At 41.1% G+C, this 20,328-nt stretch overlaps 1 protein-coding gene across 5 annotated transcripts in view; it reads right to left on the reverse strand.

The window, feature by feature from the left end:
• Window positions 1–20,328, reverse strand: part of LOC140483795 (uncharacterized) — a 175,727-nt gene that overhangs the window by 141,950 nt on the left and 13,449 nt on the right. For 4 of the 5 annotated variants that reach the window (XM_072582394.1, XM_072582403.1, XM_072582422.1 and 1 more), the window contains exon 3: window positions 13,082–13,183. In XM_072582394.1, the coding sequence (XP_072438495.1) occupies window positions 13,082–13,181 (100 nt within the window). In that variant the 5' untranslated portion in view covers window positions 13,182–13,183. Of the gene's footprint in view, window positions 1–13,046; window positions 13,186–20,328 lie in introns of those variants that run through there. The other variant, XM_072582430.1, reaches the window with a different exon arrangement.

Genomic DNA, 20,328 nt, shown 5'->3' on the forward strand with positions numbered 1-20,328 from the left:
ATAAGTGGTGCATCTGTAGGAGTTGGTGAGGGTCCTTACGGACATGCCAAATTTTCTGAGCTGCCTGAGAAAGGAGAGGTGTTGTACCTTCTTGGCCGTCGCAGCTACCTGGGAAGTCCAGGACAGATGTCAGTTATTGTCACTTTTAGGAACTTGACTTTATCCACCCTGTCAACCTCAGCTCTGTTGATATAAATGGGGGTGCCTTCTCCTCCCTTCGGAAAACAATGATCAGTTCTTTAGTTCTACTGACATTGAGAGAAAGGTTGTCGTCATTGCACCATGTCACCTAGTCCTCTATCTCCCTTCTGTATTTTGACTCATTGTTGTTTGATATCCATCCTACTCAGGTGGTGTCATCAGCAAACTCGTAGAATTCCAAAATTCTGTTTGGAATTTGGCAACCACAGTCGTGGGTGTACAGGGAGTATAGTAGGGGCTGAAGATGCAGCCTTGGGGGTGGGGGCTCCAGTATTGAGAGTTATTATGGAGTAGGTGCAGTTACCTATCTTCACTGATTTCCACTCTGTGGGTCGGAAAGCAAAGGACCTAATTGCAGAGGGCAGAGCCAAGACCAAGGTCATGGAGTTTTGAGATCATTCTGGAGGGGATAATGGTGTTAGAGGCAGAGCTGTAGTCAGTCAATGAGCAGGAGACTGACATAGGTGCCCTTCTTGTCCAGATGTTACCGGGATGAGTGCAGGTTTAAGATTCAGACCTCCATCCTACTGAGCCTTTATTCATGGGTATGTGTTGTGTTGTGATATCATGGTTTATCAATCTGTTTTGTACCAGTATTTCCATATCATAAAAAGGATATCAAGTATTGAGAAGTATTCATAGCATTTCCCAATTATTATCTAAATCAAGCCTCAATGCTTTTCTGCTTTTAAATTCTGCCCCTCTAGAAACAAACCAAGTCTTTTTTTTTGTTTGTTTCTTTAAATAGTCTGATTAATCTGTGTCCTTAGTGATGTGCAACTATACCATAGATAACTGTTTCTCTACCTCATGTGATTTTTAAGACTCCCTATTCCTTTCAAGGGATGCAATATCTCCATACTTTGAAACCAAAATCAATTTGCCAATTACATGCTCATTCTATACATTTAACGTGTTGCATCATATTGTTCCTCAATGGAAAGTGTAGTCCATCGACGATTTTGATGCCACTTACAAAATATTAAATTATATTTCCAAATCGAGAATCTAAACCATCAGCTAGGATTGTGGTCCCAGGACTAGCAAACATCTCTTTCGACCCAAATACCCTTGACCCGTTTGTTACCTTAACCCCAATCTGCAGTGCATATAGTGGGCTCTCAGATCACTTTTGCACAATTATTCAAACCAGTGAAAAGGAAATGCTTTAAAAAAATGATTGTGACATTAATACATATTAGAATTTTTTTTAATAAAAGTGGATTAAATTCTTTGTTTATGGCAGCAATGGGTACATTTCAGGGATGGACAAAAATTAACTTTTCCAATTTTCTAAACCACATGACCAAGGTTTTACATTGGTCAGCTGGAAGACCCAAAAAAAATCACATTGCTCCAAGAAAAAGCAGGTTCTCAGGTCGATATTGCATTGGCAGAATAAACTAATAAGACTCAGGGACAAACAGGAAAAGTTAGAAAATTAAAAGGCAAGAATTTAATTGAGCCGGATCATGACCATTTCAAACATTGATCTACCAAAATAAACTTTACTCTAGGAACAGGATCAAGTGCCTTGAAGACATTGAGTAGTATTATTCAGATTGATAGACAAATCTAAAAATAGCTGATAGAAAGGTCTACAGAATAGATCATAGACTTGATAAAAGTTAAGCACCAAGAGCAGAAACCCGAAGTCCTCCACCTCAGCAAGAAAATCAGCATTATGTAAGATCAATAATAAATAAATGTGTGAATCTGCAAAACAAAAAAACACTTTATCGGGTCAAAAAGATATCTAGTTGATGAGTTAATAGAACTAGAATGAGGACTTTGAGATGCGACCAATAAGAACGATTGAGAACCAAGTAACAAACAGATGCCAATGTTTCAAATCGCTTCAGTACTTTACTGGAATTGTTGGAAAAATGCATGCTGAAAATATCACTGTGATCAAGGACTCCTTATTAATGTACAGGTTTGACTGTGCCCAATTAAAGGAAATCAATTTTTAAAATACTCGTTGATTGGATTTGGGAACATTAGCAAGGCTAGCATGGTTTTTGCCCATTCCAAGTTGCCCTTGAACAGAGTAGCTTGCAAGATGAAGCTACTTGAGAGCAGTTAAGGGTCAGAATATTGTTGTCGATCAGCCAGACCAGATGAGGATAGTAGGTTTCCTTTCCTAAGAAAGGATACCAGTGAACTAGACAAATTTTTACAAAAATGTTAGTTTCATGGTCACATTAACTTACATTAATGGTCAATTCCAGATTTTGTTAATTGTTTATTAACTCCACCAGCTGCTGTGTTGGGATTGGAATCCACCTCCACATAACATTAGCCTGGGTCACTGGAGCAACTAGCTCAGTGACATCATCATCCTAGCAAGGCAACAGGGCAATCAGAATGGGCAATAAACACTGGCCTATCTAGAGGTTTCTCATCCCGAACAGACATCTTTCCTTTGTAAAAGCCACCCATATCCCAAGTGTGATCACCCTATTCTGCCAAGAGCCGTAGACAAACCTTTGTAGTACTCTACATCCCTGCTGAATTCTGCTCAGACATCTCTATATATCCTTCAAACAGCAGAGTTAACTTTATGCTATGGAATCAGAGCTTAACCCTTGCATCTCATGGAACAGGAGGATGAAGCCATTTGGTTCCTTGAGCCTGCTCCACTATTCAACTAGAACACAAAGCAAGGCTTTTCTATCCCATTATCCTTGACATCTTCAAAATCTGGAAAGGTATTGATCAGTTGTGAGCCTATTGAATGACTTTCCACAGCCTTCTGGAATAAAAGTCAAATACTTACCATCCTCTGAAAAGGGAGAAATTATTCATCTGTCATCCCCAAATGGAAAATCCTTTATTCTGAGAGTGTCCCTATTAGTTATAGAATCTCCAGCCAGAGAAAACATCAGTACTGCCCTACCCTGTTAATCCTGAATGAGATCACCCTCATTCTTCTAAACTCAAGAGAATACAAGCTCAGTCGCTTCATTCTCGTTTTACAGGAAAATCGCACCACCCCGTCAATCAGTCTGGTGAACTTTCACTGCACTCTAAATGACAGGTATATCATTCCTTAGATTAGGAGACCAACACTGTACATAATAGTCTGTACTACTGCTGCATGACATCATTCCAGAGTTCAAATTATCTTGCAATAAAAGTCAACATATTATTTACCTTCCTAATTTCTTGCTGCACTTGCTCATGGCTCACTAAAAACTAATGTGCAAGGGCAAGTCTCTGTCAATGAACATTTCTGAACCACACCATTTTGTAAACACCCTGCATTTCGGTTTTTCTTGTCACAGTAGATAACTTTACCTTTGCTCAACATTTTTCTTCGGTCTGCTGTGCTCTTTCCCACCGTCTTAGTTTGTCTAAATCTTAAGGCCTCTTTGCACTGTCCTCAACTCTCATTTGTAACTAGTTTTCGCAGGAGAAACCTTGAAATTCATTTCATCCTCACACACACATCTTTGGTAAAAGATTGCGAGCAGCTGGCACCCAAGCACTGATCGTTGAGGTAATGTGCGAGTCGCAACCTACCAAATTGAAACAAAAACTATTTATTCCAACTTGCTCTTGTGTCCATGAACAAATTCTTAATCCATTCTGGTATGTCTTCCTAATGTGTTTACTAACCACATGTGGGACCTGAAATAGCCTTCTGCAAACCCAAAAAAGCCACATTCATTGGGTTTTCCCCTTTTACACATTCTACTGAATCACAGAATCACTACAGTGTGGAAGCAGCCATTCAGCCCATTGAGTCCACACTGACCCTCTGAAGATGATCTCACTCAGACCCACCACCATACCCTATCCCTGTAACCCTGCATTTGCCATGGCTAATCCACTTAGCCTGCACATCCCCTGTCACTCTGGGCAATTTAGCATTGCGTATCCATCTATTTTGCACATTTTTAGACTGTGGAAGGACACTGGATAACCCATAGGAAACCCATGAAGACATGGGAGAATGTGTGAAGTTTGCACTGTCGCTCGTGGGTGGAACGAAACCTGACTCCCTGGCGCTGAGGCAGTGCTAACTACTCAGCCACCATGCCACTCTAATTCAGCATCTTCTGAACCTGATTTTCCTTTCACAATTCAATGTTGACTCTGCTCAAGTTCACTGCTTTGCAAGTGTCTGGTTATTAGATCTTTAATAGATTTAGAATTTTCCCTACTATTGCTGATGTCAAGGAAATGTCAAAAAGCAACTGCAGTAAGAAGAGACATGCATGAACACACTACTTTAAACATGATAATCAAAACATCTCGACCTCCAGTTTGAGAGAAGGTGCATTGACACTCTGCGCAGCTGTACCTAATCTGTGTTACAACTGCCCTCAGGAGTTACACCTTCAATTGGGAAAATGATGGATCCCCATCGGAGTGAAATTTAATCAACGTTGTAGACATCTCCTGCCGGGTAGAAAATAAGCTTAAAATGCAAGTTTCCCTTGGAGGCTTCTGCAGTCAAACAAGACTTTTGCCGTTTAGAACAGAATTAAAAAGCAACAAAGCAAGGTGGAGGTTAAAGCCAGCAGATTGATGGTCATGCACTGCAACAAAAGGAGGAACAGGATGACCCCGAGAGCCATAAGAGAAACAGCCTTTCCCAGCTGTTAACTGCACATCATGAGGTTCTTATTATTATTGCCCATTCTTGGTGAGCTGCCTCTGAACTGCTGCAGGCCATTGGTTAGTGGTATACGCAAAATGCCATTAAAAAGGAGGAAGTTCCAGAATTCTGACCCAGCAACACTGAAGGAACAACGATATATAAGTGGAATCAAACTTGCAGGTGCTGGAATTCCCCATTTAGTTGCTTCCCTTGTGCTTCTAGATGGCAGTGGTCATGGGTTTGGAAGATGCTGTCCAAAAGAACCTTGGTAAATTTCTGTATTGGATTATCTCCTGGGGATGGTCATTATCTGTACTAGTGTGACATGAATGTTACTTGCTAGTTGTCAGCCCAAGCCTGGATACTGGGGGGGGGGGGGAAATTGAGGAAACTTGTGAAATCCACACTAATCCTGTGTGGTTGCAGGGTCCCAAGGTGGATAATGAGGCGCTCTTCCTCCAGGGGTTAGGTGGTAAGGGTTTGGTGATGGAGGAGGCCCAGGACCTGCATGTCCTCGGTGGAGTGGGAGGGAGAGTTGAAGTGTTCAGCCATGGGGCAGTGAGGTGGACCTTACAACCAAACGGGATTAAATGTGGATTTTATCAGTTTCCTCATTTCCCCTCACCCCACTTATCAGAGTTCCAAGCCTCCAACCCGGCAGCATCTTGACCTGACCATCATCTTTCCAATCTATCCACTCCATCCTATCACCTTCTCCCACATCTTCATCTACCTATCGCATTCTCAGCTACTTTCTCCACCACCACCCCTACTCCCCTTCCACTTATCTCTCAGCGCCCCACCCCCCAATTCACAAGCCTCATTCCTAATGAAGGGCTTATGCCCAATACGTCGGAGCCCCCTACTCCTCGGATGCCGCCTGACCTGCTGTGCTTTTCCAGCACCACACTCTCCACTCTGATTTCCAGCATCTGCTGTCCTCACTATCTCCTAGACTCACTGTTGATAAGGATTTTAACATCAAGACTTGCTTGCGGTGCAGTGCCAATGTTAATGCCATTAGTCCATCTAGTTTCATTCCATTTGGAAACGAAACGGAGAGGCAGATTGAGACACCTCGTTCCCTTTCTGCAGGTTAAAGTGGTATCTGCAGGAAGATGTCACTCATTAATCGGCAGTTGAGTGAGCTGCTGTGTAACAGGCCCTTCCCCCCAATCCTTCTCTTTGCCTCCTCCTTCCCCCAAACCCCAACCCTCCACCACCACTTGGCACAAGGTTATGACCCTCTAGCGCCTTCCATCAGCACAGCCCCACACAGGAACATGGCAGGAAGGTGGTGCCAGTCACCTGTCTCCAATGACATCACTACTTGCCAATCAGATCACCCACCTGCTTGATGGGCAGGCCACAAGCCAATCAGAGCTGTAGCCTGTGGGCAAGGAACCAGCCCACCCAAACACCACAGAGCAAATGGAACTCCATGTATTGTATCAGAGAGAGAATGTAGCAAATGGAGGAAAGTTTGTGTTCCTGACTCAGACCCAGCAGGCAGATGGAAAGCAACAGATTAGGATTCAGTATGTATTTAGGATTCTTCTTTACCTGGGATTAGTTGTGTGATCAAATTGACCTCTGCTAATAAGATGGTATTTCGAACTACAGCATGAATTTCACCCCATTGAAAGCAATACCTAGTGTCTAAGTCAAGCCCCTAATTTCAGCTTAAAAAAAAGTCTTCAAAATTTGACCTATACAGGAGTACACAAGGTCTCTCAACCGCAAATCAAATTGAACTTAATTAGCTTTGTCACATGTACTCAAATGAGTACAGTGCAAGTTTATAGGGCACTGCTTACAGCACCATCTTAGGTACAAAGGTACTTATGTAAGCTTCTTCAGTTCCAAGATTAGTTACAGTATAACAATGTCACCAACACACAGCACCTCGGTATGGGGTATGTACAGAATAGAGAAATGAAGGAAAAAAAAGTTACATTAAAAAGGTACAGCTTGAGTATAGTTGTACCTTTAAAATATCTTCATAAAATCCACCCTTTCAACTTCAATCGTCTCTCCAACTTCTAAAACTACAGTTTATTCATTATTCCTCACTCAATAAAAAACCTCTAGAAGTATTGGGCTAATTCTGATGTTGAATGTCATTGGTCGGTCATAAAATATTGTGGTTACTAAATTGGAAACTAACAAAAATTATCACTGCCGACTCATTTCCATATTTATTTTCATCTATTATTCTGTTTCAGAAAACAGGTTATTAGGCTTACGTGTTTGAGGTTTACGTTTTGCAGGCACTAGGCCAAACGACAGCCTTAAACTATCAAGTTGCTCATATCGAGAGTCAACATACTTCCTAACTGCAGACAAGCTAACTGTAAGGAAGTTCTTGAAAATGCAACAACCAAAAACTATAATGACAGATACTTGTAAACAACCAATCATTTTTTCCCCATCCTATTCAAACTCAGAAGCTACTAGACATAGAGATGAGAAAAGGAGAGAGAGTGAGGACTGCAGATGCTGGAGATCAGAGTCGAGAGCATGGGGCTGGAAAAGCACAGCAGGTCAGGCAGCATCCGAGGAGCAGGAGAATTGATGTTTCGGGCATAAGCCTGCTCCTTGGATGCTGCCTGACGTGCTGTGCTTTTCCAGCGCCACACTCTCCATAGAGACGAGAAAGGAAAACATTGAAGAAACAAACTGTTGAAAAATGATAAGTCTTATAGCAAGAAAAATAAAACACAAATTGTAATTAATTATTTAACTATTTGTGGTTGATATATAAATTGGTAAAAAGTCACTGGTTAGTATAGAACTTGAGCATTTAGAGTCAGATATACAGCACAGAAACAGACCCTTCAGTCCAACTCATCCATGCCAACAGATATCCGAACTTAATCTAGTCCCATTTGCCAGCACGTGGCCCATATCCCTCTACATCCTTCCTGTAGTATATCCATCCAGATGCCTTTTGCATGCTGTAATTTCTTAAATCAATTTGAAATTTTGTTTTGTGTTCATCAGAAAATTTTGCAAGAATAAAAATCCAAAGGAAAGAACCATTCACACTACATGAGAAAAGTGCTGATTGGTTGACAAGTGGACTCTGATTGTTGAAATGAAGAATGTATCCATTGAAAGTTATCAGCTAAGCTGTGCTGAAATTTTAAACCAAACAGATCAACTCCGATTGGCTAAGGTTTTCACTGACAAATGAACCAGCATATGGGGAAAAATAGAAAGAGAGGATAGGAGGAGTAGGCCATTCCACGCTGAGAATAATGTATCAGTCATGATTGTCACGGATCATTGAGCTCAATACCCTAATCCACAGCCCCCTCCCCATCTTGTGAGTCCCTTAGCCATAATAATGTTTTGGTCACAATCACTTTATGGTCATGAATTCCACAGGCTCACTACTCTTTGGTGAAACAGCAATAGCCTTAACAGTTTTAACACGATATATTAAAGAAAAATCCAGATAATGCTCTGGGGACCTGGCTTCAAATCCCACCATGACAGATGATTTGAATTCAATAAATATCTAAAATTACAAAGCTGTGACCACAAAACCGTTGTCAATTGCCAGAAGAAAACCCTTCAGTTCACTCGTGTCCTTTTAAGGATCTGAAAGCTGAATACTGGCTGAGGTAACCAGTTGTTGTCAGGAACAACCACTTAACACATGCTCTTACTAACTTCAGTGGCAACAAAATGGCTTCTCAATGCAAATAATATGACAAAATGGCTTTGAGACTGCAAATTGACAATTCTGCTAAAAGCTGCATAAAATGGCTTTTAACTCTGCCATAGCGGCATAATTAACTAACCACAGTTAGCTTCAATGGAGATTAGCAGACAGTGCTTCCTTTACATCATAGAAATAACTATATTAGATAAGAAATTACTGGCTATCCTAACTGACATTCAAGTGCAGGTGCAAAGACTCGGTTTCGGAAATAAGGGTGGCCCGAGTGTTGGAAAACAAATATGGTTCCCAGGAAAATCAATGGACCAAGTAGCTGTCAAATAAAACTATTTTGTTAATCGATTGACAATTGTCTGAATGTACTATAGGATTATGGCCTGTACCTTCTTTAAGAAAACTATAAAAATATCATTGTTTTAAGCCACATGCGCAACTTCTCTGAGGAACACGGAAGTGTATAACCTCTATGTTTCTGGACAATCTGTGCCCAGCCATATGAAGAAAATAAAGAATGAAGTCTTAAAGAACCAGACCAATTGTGAGTGCTATTGACCAATCACAGAACAGAGAGACCTCCACCCGACCCCGCCCCGGGGTCCAGATCTTCACTTTATATATTTAAATGTACCTACGAGAGAAAGAGCAAAACTTGACCAATTCTTCGGGAATAAGGCAGACCAAGTAACTGAAGCGTTAGGAGTGGAACATTTTGGGACAAGTGATTATAATTCTAATGGTTTTAAAATATAGTTACAGAAAAGGATAACTTCCATAAAAGTTAAAGCTCTTAATTGGTGTAAAGCCTATTTTAATGATAGGAGATGAACTTTCAAAGTTAAATGAAGTAGACTGTTCTCAGGTAAAGGGATAACTGACAGGTGTGAGGCTTTCAAAAGTGTGATAATGAGAGTTCAAAGGCATTATGTCCCTGTTAGTAAAGAGTAAGGCTGACAAGGTTAGGGAACAATGGATAAAAGACAAGGTTCTAGTTACGAATAAGAAAGAATATTAGATATAGACAACTGGGATCAACTGATTCTCGTGAAAAGTTTAAAAAATTGTAGGGGCATTCTTAAGATGAAAATCAGGGGAGCAAAGAGGGGATTGATAGTGTTGGCAGATAAGGTTAAGGATGATCCAAAAGAAATTCTACAAACACTTTAAGAGCAAAAATACAACTAGAGAGAGATTAAGGCTCCTTGTCTATGTGTTGATCCTCAGGAGATAGGAGAGATATTGGTTGAATACTTCACGTCAGTTTTTATTGTGAAGAAAGAAATGAAAGCTGGAGAACTTGGGAAAATACATCCGGATATTCTGAAAATAGTTCAAATTACAGAAGTAGTGGTGATGGAGGTCTGAGAAGCCTGATAGATTCTCTGGTACCTGATTATGTGTGTCCTAGGGCATTGTCGGAAGACAGAAAAGAAATTGATGGGCCCCAGCAGAAATATTTGCATCATCTATAACCATGCGTTCGGTGCCAGAGGTCTGAAGGGGTGCTAATGCTGTGCCTTTATTTAAAGGAAGGTTGTAAGGAGAAGCCTGAGACTTGAGAGTTTGACATCGGTGGGGAGTAAGTTGTTGGAGGGGTTTCTGAAAGATAGGATTTACATGCATTTGGAGAGGCAAGGACTGAGTAGGAATAGTCAAAATGGTTTTCTGGGAGGGAAATCATGTCTCAAACTCAATTGGTTACTCCCTTCAAAAACTCAAAACTTGATGAGGGCAGAGCAGTGGATATTGTTTATGTGATTATTGTTTAGTAAAGCCTTCAACAAGGTTCCGCATGGAAGACTAATTAGTAAAATTACGTCATATGAGATTCAGGATGAGCTTCCCAATTAGATACAAAATTGGCTTGATGGTAGGAGACAGAGGGTGGTGGTTTCTCAGACTAGAGGCTTGTGACCATCAGTGCTCCACAGAGATCAGTACTGAATCCACTTTTATCATACAAACAGTTTGGAGGAGAATGTAGGAGACATGATTGGTAAGTTTGCAGATTATACCAAAAGTGGTGGTGTAATGGATAGTGGAGAAGCTTATCCAAAGTTACAAAGGTATCTTGATCAATTGAGCTGAGGAGTGGCAGATAGAGTTTAATTCAAATAAATGCAAGGGATTGCATTTGGTGAAACAAACAAGGCCAGGACTTATACAATTAATTGTAGAACAGAGAGACCTTAGGATTCATTACATAGTTCTTTGAAATCTACATCACAGGTGGACCGGGTGGTTAAGGCAGTGTTTAGCATGCTTGCCCTCATAGCACAGACCTTTCAAGTACAGGAATTGAGTTACCACGTTGAGGTTGTGGAGGACATTGGTAAGTCCTCTTCTGGAGTACTGTGTGCAGTCTGGTCACCCCGCTATTAAATTGGAGAGGCTTCAGAAAAAAATATTTACCAGGATGTTGCCAGGAATGGAGAGTTGGAGTTATAAAAATAGACTGGAAAGACTGAAACTTTTTTCACTGGATTGTATGAAGTTGAGGGGTGACTTTATAGAGGTTTATAAAATCATGAGGGGTATGGAGAAGGTGAATAGATAAACGTGTTTTCCCTAGGTTGTGGAAATTCAAAACAAGGGAGCATATTTTTAAAGGTGAGAGGAGAAAGAAAGATATAAGGGGCAACCTTTTACATAGAATGGTTACATATGAACATGAACTAGGAGCAGGAGTAACCCCTTTGGCCCTTTGTGCCTGCTCTGCTATTCAATAAGATCATGGCTGATCTTTTTGTGGCCTCAGCTCCATTTACCCACCTTCTTACCATAACCTTTAATTTTTTGATTGTTCAAAATAATTATCAATCTTAGCTTTAAAAACATTTACTGAAGTAGCATCAACTACTTCACTGGACAGAGAATTCCATAGACTTACAACCCTCTGGGTGAAGAAGGTCCTCCTCAATTCAGTCCTTAAGCTGCTCCCCCTAATTCTGAGGCTGTGCCCTCTTGTTCTAGTTTCACCTGTCAGCGGAAACATCATCTCTATGTCTATCTTATCAATTCCCTTCATAATTTTATGTTTCTAAGCTTCTAAATTCCAATGAATATAATCCCAGTCTACTCGGTCTCCTCATAAGCCAATCCTCTCAACTTTGGAATCAACCTAGTGATCCTCCTCTACACTCCCTCTAGTGCCAGTCCATCCTTTCTCAAGTAAGGAGACCAAAACTGCCCATAGTATTTCAGGTGTGGCCTCACCAGCACCCTATACAGCTGCAGCATGATCTTCCTGCTTTTAAATTCAATCCCTTTAGCAATGAAGGACAAAATTCCATTTGCCTTCCCAATTACTTGTTGTACCTGCAGACCAAACCTCTGATTCATGCACAAGGACACCCCGGTCCCTCTGCACAGCAGCATTCTGCAACTTTTTAACCATTCAAATAACAGTCCTTTTTACTTTGATTCCTATCAAAATGGATGACTTAACATTTATTAACATGGTATTCCATCTGCCAGATGTTTGACAACGCATTTAAAGTATCTGTGGTCCTCTACAAAGTTTCACAGTCCTCTGAACACTTCGCTCTGCTACTCATGTTAGTCTTAACTGCAAACTTTGACATTTTCTCATGTGTGGAAGGAATTGCCAGAGTAAGTGGTGGATGCAAGTACAGTTACAACATTTAAAATACTTTTGGGTAAGGACATGAATAGGAAATGTTGAGGGATATGGGCCAACTGCAGGCAAGTGGGAGTAGTTTAGTTTGGAAACCGGGTCTGGTTTCCATGCTGACTGACAATGAAAGCAAACCACCAACCTTACTTGGTCTGAACTACAGAATGCCAGACCTACAGCAGTGTGGTTGACTCAACTGCCCTCTGTGCAATTAGAGATGGCCAATAAATGCTGGCCCAGCTAGCAATTAAAATTAAAACGAGGTTTACACTCTTTACCAATTTTTGTTGTACTAGAGTCCATGTGCTAACAAATCAGATCTCTCTTCTTCAGTTCAAATTTGATTCTCCAACTTTAAGTACATTTAAGTTGTCACTGGACGAGCACATGGACGTACATGGAATAGTGTAGGTTAGGTGGGCTTCAGATTGGTATGACAGGTCAGCGCAACATCCAGGGCCGAAAGGCCTGTACTACGCTGTAATGTTCTATGTTCTATGTAAATGTTGGCTTCCTCTGGAATTTGTATTCTTGAAAAATGTCCTGCAGAATGCAGGATGAGAAACTTCAACATAATGTCAATTTTATTTTCCCACTTGAAATATTAAAAAGTAACAATACTCATTTTAAATGCTTTAGTTCATCTCCATGCAAGTAATAGCCTGAGTAAACTTCACTTTAAACAAAAAAGGGCACCCAGATTTTTTTTTACAAATGTGGGGGAAAAAAGAAAGAGGAGAAAAGAAAGGCAGTTTTATTAAAAATCCTTGGAGATTCCGAAAGCTGATTCATAGGTTGGTGAAATTGTATTAAGCAATGCTTCAATTTACTAAGTCTAGGAATTTTTTAAAAAAATCCATATCCAGTGTTACTCAAATGATGGAACAAACTTAACGACTGCCTTGACTTATCACCTGATCTATAATTATTCACAAGATGTAGGTTTTACCGTCATGTAAAACTCCATTCACTCGAATCATATATCGTTGTACAGCAGTCCGATCTTCTACGGAGTCATTACTTTGTCCTGGAGGTGAGGCAGTCTCCATCTCTAAACACATGGTGAAACACAATCAGAACATAAACAATAGTACATGCTCAAAATATGAAAACAAACTCTCAGAGCAGAAGCACAAAATTTGTGAATCGTTGGACTTAAGATTGTATCAGATCATTTATTGTGCTTTAAGAGCAAGCAGAGGGAAAGAAAAAGCAAATATAGAAAAAAAAAGGTTGTACCACATTGCTTTAAGGTTGCTAGTACAGTTGCAAAGGCATTACTAACACAAACGCTGAAACAGGGAGGCATTTTTCTTTACAAACACTATGGTTGCTGGTTCTAACCTGCACTTGCTACTATTGAGGTCTGTTTGTATCACCAACTGTATAAAGCGCACTTCCAGTAAACATTGTACTCAGAGCAGAAACAAAACCATTGCTACATTCACTCAACGCATTTAGTTTCATGAAAAAAGTTAAATAGGGTCTCCAATACATGCACTTTTGAATGTATGTAACCCAAGAAAATAAAACTTAAAAAAAAGGTACCAGAAAATAAAACCTTCATGGACAGGATTTTCTTCTTCATGGTATCTATGAAAAGCAAGAGCCCGGAAACAGCAAATGGGAAGGGTGGGGAAAGGAGAACATATATTCCTGACAGACCCAGTTAAGTTGTATGCCTAAACTAACAAGTATTTTTGTATATATTATGCAATACCAAATTTTTTTTTAAAAAAATCACTGACTAGGCTGACTCAAACATGTAAATTTTAAAATAATTCATATTAAAAATATTCCTCAATATAATTAAAGACTGGCAGTCTAATTTCATTAGCACATCTGAAAATGATTTGCCACAAATAAAATAGATATGTTATCTAGCAATCTACCAACTGCAAGAAATCAAATTTTAAAAATACTATTCATGACACTTTCAGTAATATTTGCCATGTTTTCTTGTGTTATCGGTAAGAAACAAATTGAGTCACACAAATTCCATTTACTTGACAAGCTCAAGCAGGGTCAACTGATTTGCAGTTCAAGATGTGTGCAACTCCAAGCACTGCTTCTGCTGAACTATTAAAGGTTAGTTGATCATGTGATTTATGCTGATAAGTCCAAGGTTAGGATGTATCAAGTTATACAACTCCTAAAATAGCATTACACCATCTGTTTTTTCACCACACCTTAACCAAGACATAGCTCCATGAAGTGAGAGTGCAGATGTTAGTACACAGAGGGGCCTCAACTATCTGAATGAGATGGGCAGGCAGTATTTTGTTCGGATAATTGATTATTCGGATAACTGATTCAATGCCTCTCCTCGGGGACTTGGAGTTTCCTGAAGATTCCTTTTTCCTCGCTCTGCCTGTCTTGCTCCCTCTCGCTGTCTCAGGGTTGGTTTCTGAGCAGACACACACTCGTAAGGGGCCTGTAGCATTGTTGAAGCCTCTCCTTGCCACTGCTTCAATGGGATTGACAGAGTAAGCACTTGCTATGTCCACCCCCTGTTCAGGAGATTAAGCAACACGCCACCTCCCACCCCCCTCCCCTGCCTGTGCACTCCCACCACCACCACCCCACCCTGCGCACCCCCACCCCCAGAATGGAGATGGCAACCGGACTGGACACCAACAGCAAGACTGCTGCCGCCTTTGAGGAGTGAGTCTCAAAATAGCACACACACACACACAACTTCTTGACAAGTTCCCACTCTGCCCTGTACAGGACAATGTTGGAGATTATCTGGGGAAGGGGGTGGTTTAGGTACACCTCTGTCTAGAACTCTGGGAAAAGTGTAGAGAGAGAGAGAGGGAGGGAAGGAGATCAGTCATTTGGAGACGGTGCCTGGGCTCCAATCGATGTCCAGGACAGTTCTCGGCAGCATTTCAGTAAGCCGAATTCACTTTTAATCACTGTAAACAAAAGACACATTCAGTTTTGGTACACCCCTTTGATGTAATGTTTCTATCAGAACCTCGAAATCTTCTTCAGTTAATCCGAAATTCGGATAATTGATATTCGAATAATCGAGGTTCCTCTGTAGTTACAAATTTCTTCATTTATTACTGTAACTAATTACAAAACTGTCTAAAAATGTGGAAGCAAAATCTTCCAAATGGGGTTCCAAAAGGGAGTGAATTCCTGAAATGAAGAAAATCACTGTTCAGCATTCAGCGTGGATACTATAGCTTGTGAATTTGGAATTTGGTTTCTCCACGTTTGGAAATTTGATAACATGGAGAGAAAACTTAAGATTTCTTGGGTCCAAACATGCACCCCCTCCCCTGTCAAAGTGATAGGTAGCACCCAAGTGTAGCGTTCAGCTCACATTTTCAGCTGATTCATTTATACCAGCAGGGGGAAGGGTGTGAATCCCAAATTCAGCAGGGCCTTCTGAACGACACATTCAGTTAAGAAATAGCCAATAGAATGAGAAAAAAAAATAAACACCTCCACAAATACTTCAATTTTTTTGCAGTTAAACTGATAAAACCCAACTGAGCAGCTTTTTCTCTTCTGAGAGAGGTTTACTTCCCTAGACCAAAAGTGAGCAGTCACCAGCAGCAACTCATAGCTACAGCCAACTACTCAACTGATAGGAACAAGGTAGTAAAACAAAGACAAAAGACAAATACAGAAACTGCCAGAGAAACTCAGATCTACCAACACCTCTTGAGGAAAAAAAAATTAACATGGAGTCTTTAGAATACAGAATTCAGTTTTGAGGGTGGGTCACTGCACGCAAAACTGTTTTCTCTCTACAGATGCTGCCAGACTTGGAGTTTCTCCTGCAATTTGTTTGTTTCAGGTGTCAAAGTTGGTCTGGTAAGATTCACTTTTACCAAACTACTCTGTTAAACAAGAGGGAAAATCCTTAACACCAAGTCTCAAACTCCAAATCTTCTCTAGTGCTGGTGAGTTTTTTGGTGTTGTGGAGACAGGGTGGAACAGGAATTAAGGTTTGCTAACCTGCCTGGTCATAGAATACATTGGTACTAATTATCTGTAGCTTACATTTCTGAAAATCAGATTAAACTTGCTCACTAACAAGTTCTCAAGCCAGTGTTTAAAATTTAAAAGGGAGGGATGAAACTGGAATTCAATATGGCTGTTTAAAGCTTAGAACATTGGCATTTTGAGAAGGATTCTCTGGGCCCACGGCTATTGACAAACAGTAAGACCTGTGTATGTTTTGTAAATAGTGTACTGTAGATTGTATCATTGACTCCCAATGATCCAGGTACGTAGCCATGAGAATCTGAAATGTTAGGATGTTGTTTTGAGCATATTTGTCAATTTTATTTGGGTATATGTTAAAAGTTGCAAGAGTTGATTGTATCTGGCGTGTTGTTCAACCTATCCATACAGTGTGAAAGATTCTGGTTGAAAGATCTTTCATGTGAAGTAGTCACCCTGGTCAGTCTTGCTGCTAACCTCATGGACCTGCTTCGAGCAGTGCATCCCAGACCCTGTACAAATGTATTGGGCTGGAGTTTGCACTGAAAGGAAAAGTGAAGTGATCATTGCTCAATGCAGATGTAAATCAGGCAACAACTGTCAGAACGTAGATGTGCACAGTAAAATTTTAAATCTGGAAGTTTACCCCACTCCAAGTGGGGCAGATTCAGCATTGAAGACATGGAGAGTAGGAGGTCACACTTAAAAGAGCAATCATGATCGTTTTAAATGGTGAACTATTCCTGATCCTATTCCTTGCGTCTTTGGTCACTTGTTACCACTGAATGCTAGAGAGAAAAAAAAAACATATTGGCTGATGCATTCAAAAGTAATGGAACTGTTAATGGCATACTAAGTTTTCATTAGTGCTCAAAACAAAAATACCTCAATGGCACTGATTTTAAATTACTGATCATTCCCTTGTTTCATACATCTGATGCTATCCAGATTTATTTCTCTACCATAGCTTTCCATTGCTCAACCTAGTAAACTTGGAGTAATTTTAACTGGACATATCCAGGTGGAAAGAGTAGCTGCCCTGGAAGTGGCAGAAAAATACCAAACTCAACTGAGCTTATCCAACTGAGCTTATCCAACTGAGCAGACTATCAGGATAATGTCAGTCATGGATGAGGGAGCGGAGTGCTGGAAAGCAAAAGATATTTGTAATGCAGTAGTAATGAACCACAGACTAGAAGGCTCAGGTTCAAGTCCCACTTGCTCCAGACCAATGTACTCGCAACGCTGAATAGATGGATTAGGAAAATATCTACACAGAGCAAGAAAATGTGTAGGGGGAGGAGGAGGTATCCTGAGAGGTGAGGGTACAGTGCCAAAAGTGGTTACCGGTGATTCAGGTTCTCTACCCACACAACATCCTCACTAGAGGGAGATTCAAGTTTTGTGCTGCCACTTTTGGAGAAGAATTGAGGCTACAGAAGAGCAACAGGTTCTGTACGTAGCAATTCTGTGACTCTTGGGGCAGAACAGTGGTTAGTACTGCTGCCTCACAGCACCAAGGACTTGGGTTCAATTCTAACCTTGGGCATGGGTTCCTAACAGGTGCTCCAGTTTTTCTCTCACAATTCTAAGATGTGCAATAGATTAGCTGGTTAAATTGCACCGTAGTGTCTGGGGATGTAGAGGCTAGGTGTATTAGCCATGGTAAATATGGGAATGGGGAGTGGGGGGTGAGATGCTTTTGAATTTCGGTGCTGACTTGATGGGTCGAATGGCCTTTATCTGCACTGTAGGGATTGTACAATTCTATAAACTTCTCAAAGCTGGTAGCATCTTTTGTTTTACCAATTAATGTCAGCCCACTTTCATTTTTACACACTGTGGCTTGCCCAATCCAATTGGGATTCAGGCTGCAGTTGGTTGTTTCTGTTTGCAACATGCTCAAAATTAACAAAAATGAACAAGTTTAATTATTTAAAAAGCAGCAAACAGTAACAGCCATTTCGCCAATGCAGTTTAAAAATGATGCACAAGCTTTGAATTTGAGTTCATAGTCAGTCGAATACCTCTGATTGGTTGTTTTGCAAATCTCTCATGCAACTGATACACAAGTACTTCTTAGTAACTGCTCAATTCCAGTGGAAGTCGTTTTTTTATTTTTCAGAATAGTGCAAGCATGCCTGCAAGGGCTGCTGTAAGTAGATCATGCTGAACAAACATATATGAAAAGCAGTCTTTAAACCATCCTGCAGACTCCCTTTTGATATTCAAGAATGGAGCTGTTTTACTTGAACAATTCGAACAAGTGTATCTGTTGCATTTGGTCAGTTCCACCTATTCTAAAGAAATCCTCACTTTTCCTTTGCGTGATAGCATGGTGATGCATGGTAATTGTTGCTATTCAAGTGCTAGCTTGTCAGATGCATATGGTTAGAAAGATATTTACCAACACCATCTTGACTGTTTTCTTTCTAATTGACTTAGCCTGTGTCAAATAAATGTTTGGACATCTCCCAGTACTTAGTTAAGCATGCTATCTCAAAAGAAAGTGTGAGAGAGTCATTTGTGCTCAGTCATATTCAGCCAACTCTCTCTCATACATCAACTAGTCAAGCTACTGGGAGAGCCCAGAACCTTTGCTCCTGGTTTGGTAGTGTAGACATGGGAAAATCTCCAACTTTACAAAGCACACTTAGAAATATTTGGATTGTCAATTGGTGATGAGGGTGGGGGTTCAACTGAATAATGCCCACAGGGTGTGTTTTAGGAAACAGGCTAATAAGTTTGGTTTGAAGGCAGATGAAATCTTCCACAGTAAACGAACAAAGTATATCCTGCTCATACCTCCCCCTTCTTCCTAGGGTGGAGGTAGGGTTCCAGTGTTAGGAACCATTTTGCCTGAGAAACAGAGCCTTCCAGTTTGCGAAATTTCAGGTCTTTGGAGTCAAGAAGGTTCCTCTCAGAAATTCCTTCCTTTTTCCAAATGCCAAGCAGGTAAGCATCAAGAACCTATAATTTATTTATCTAAATTATCCAAAATACTTTATGTTGCCTTCCATAAATTGGTTTCCTTAATATTTTCTGGGAGTGTTATTAGGAATCAGATTGTAACCATTTTCTCTGGAGTCCGGTTATACAAATTAATCTGCAGTGTCAAATTAAACTTCTACACACATTCAATACAAGCCCTTTCCTCAGTTTGTACTGGTGGTCTACAGGCAAAAGTGAGGGATGCAGATGCTGGACGTTCAAGCTGAGAGTGTGGTGCTGGAAAAGCACAGCAGGTCAGATAGCATCCAAGGAGCAGGAGAATCAACATTTCAGACAAAAGCCCTCCATCAGGAATGAGGCTGTGAGGAGTGGGGGTGGGGGTGGGGATGGGTGTTGGGGGAGGTAGGTGAGAGTGCAATAAGTTAATGGGAGGTGGGGGTGAAAGTGATGGGTCAGAGAGGAGGGTGGAGCAGATAGGTGGGAAGGAAGATGGACAGGTCATGAGAATGGTGCTGATTTGGAAGGTTGGAACTGGGATAAGGTGGGGGGGGGGGGGGGGGTGGAAATGAGGAAACTGTGAAATCCACATTGATGCCATGGGGTTGGAGGGTCCAGAGATGGAAGACTTTCTTCCTCCAATCACCAGATGGTTAGGATTTGGCGATGGAGGTGGAAGGCTCCTTTGGGGCCTTGGACAGAGGTGGGGGGGGGGGGGGGGGGGAAGTTGTGGCTGCAGGTTTTGCAATTCCTGTGGTGGCAAGGGAAGGTGCCGGGAAGGTGGGGGCGTATGGACCTGATGAGAGAGTCAGGAGGGAATGATCTTTCTGGAAAGCAGATCGGGATGGGGAGGGAAATATCTCTGGTGGTGGGGTCTGATTGTAGGTGGGGTCTGATTGTAGGTGGCAGAAATGGCAGAGGATGATGCGATGTATACGGAGATTGGTGGGGTGGAAGATGAAGACCAGCTCTGTCTTGTTACAGTTGGATGGTGGGGTTTGAGGGCAGAGTTGCGGGAAGTGGATGAGATGAGCTACGTGGGAGGGGAAATTGTGATCTTTAAAAGAAGAAAGCCATCTGGTGTGTTCTGTGTTGGAACCAGTCCTCCTTGGAGCAGATGCGGCAGATAAGCTGGAATAAGAGAAAGCGTGTTTACAGGAGACAGGGTGGGAGGTGTAGTCCAGGTACTGGTGGTCTACAGTTTTACTTGACCCCATCAGGGCAAAAGCCAGCAATTTATTCTATGTTTTTAAATAAATGTTGTTATCTCCATATCCAGAAATT

The sequence above is a fragment of the Chiloscyllium punctatum genome, chromosome 2 (genome assembly GCF_047496795.1).
Source record: "Chiloscyllium punctatum isolate Juve2018m chromosome 2, sChiPun1.3, whole genome shotgun sequence".
NCBI classification, from domain to species: domain Eukaryota; kingdom Metazoa; phylum Chordata; class Chondrichthyes; order Orectolobiformes; family Hemiscylliidae; genus Chiloscyllium; species Chiloscyllium punctatum.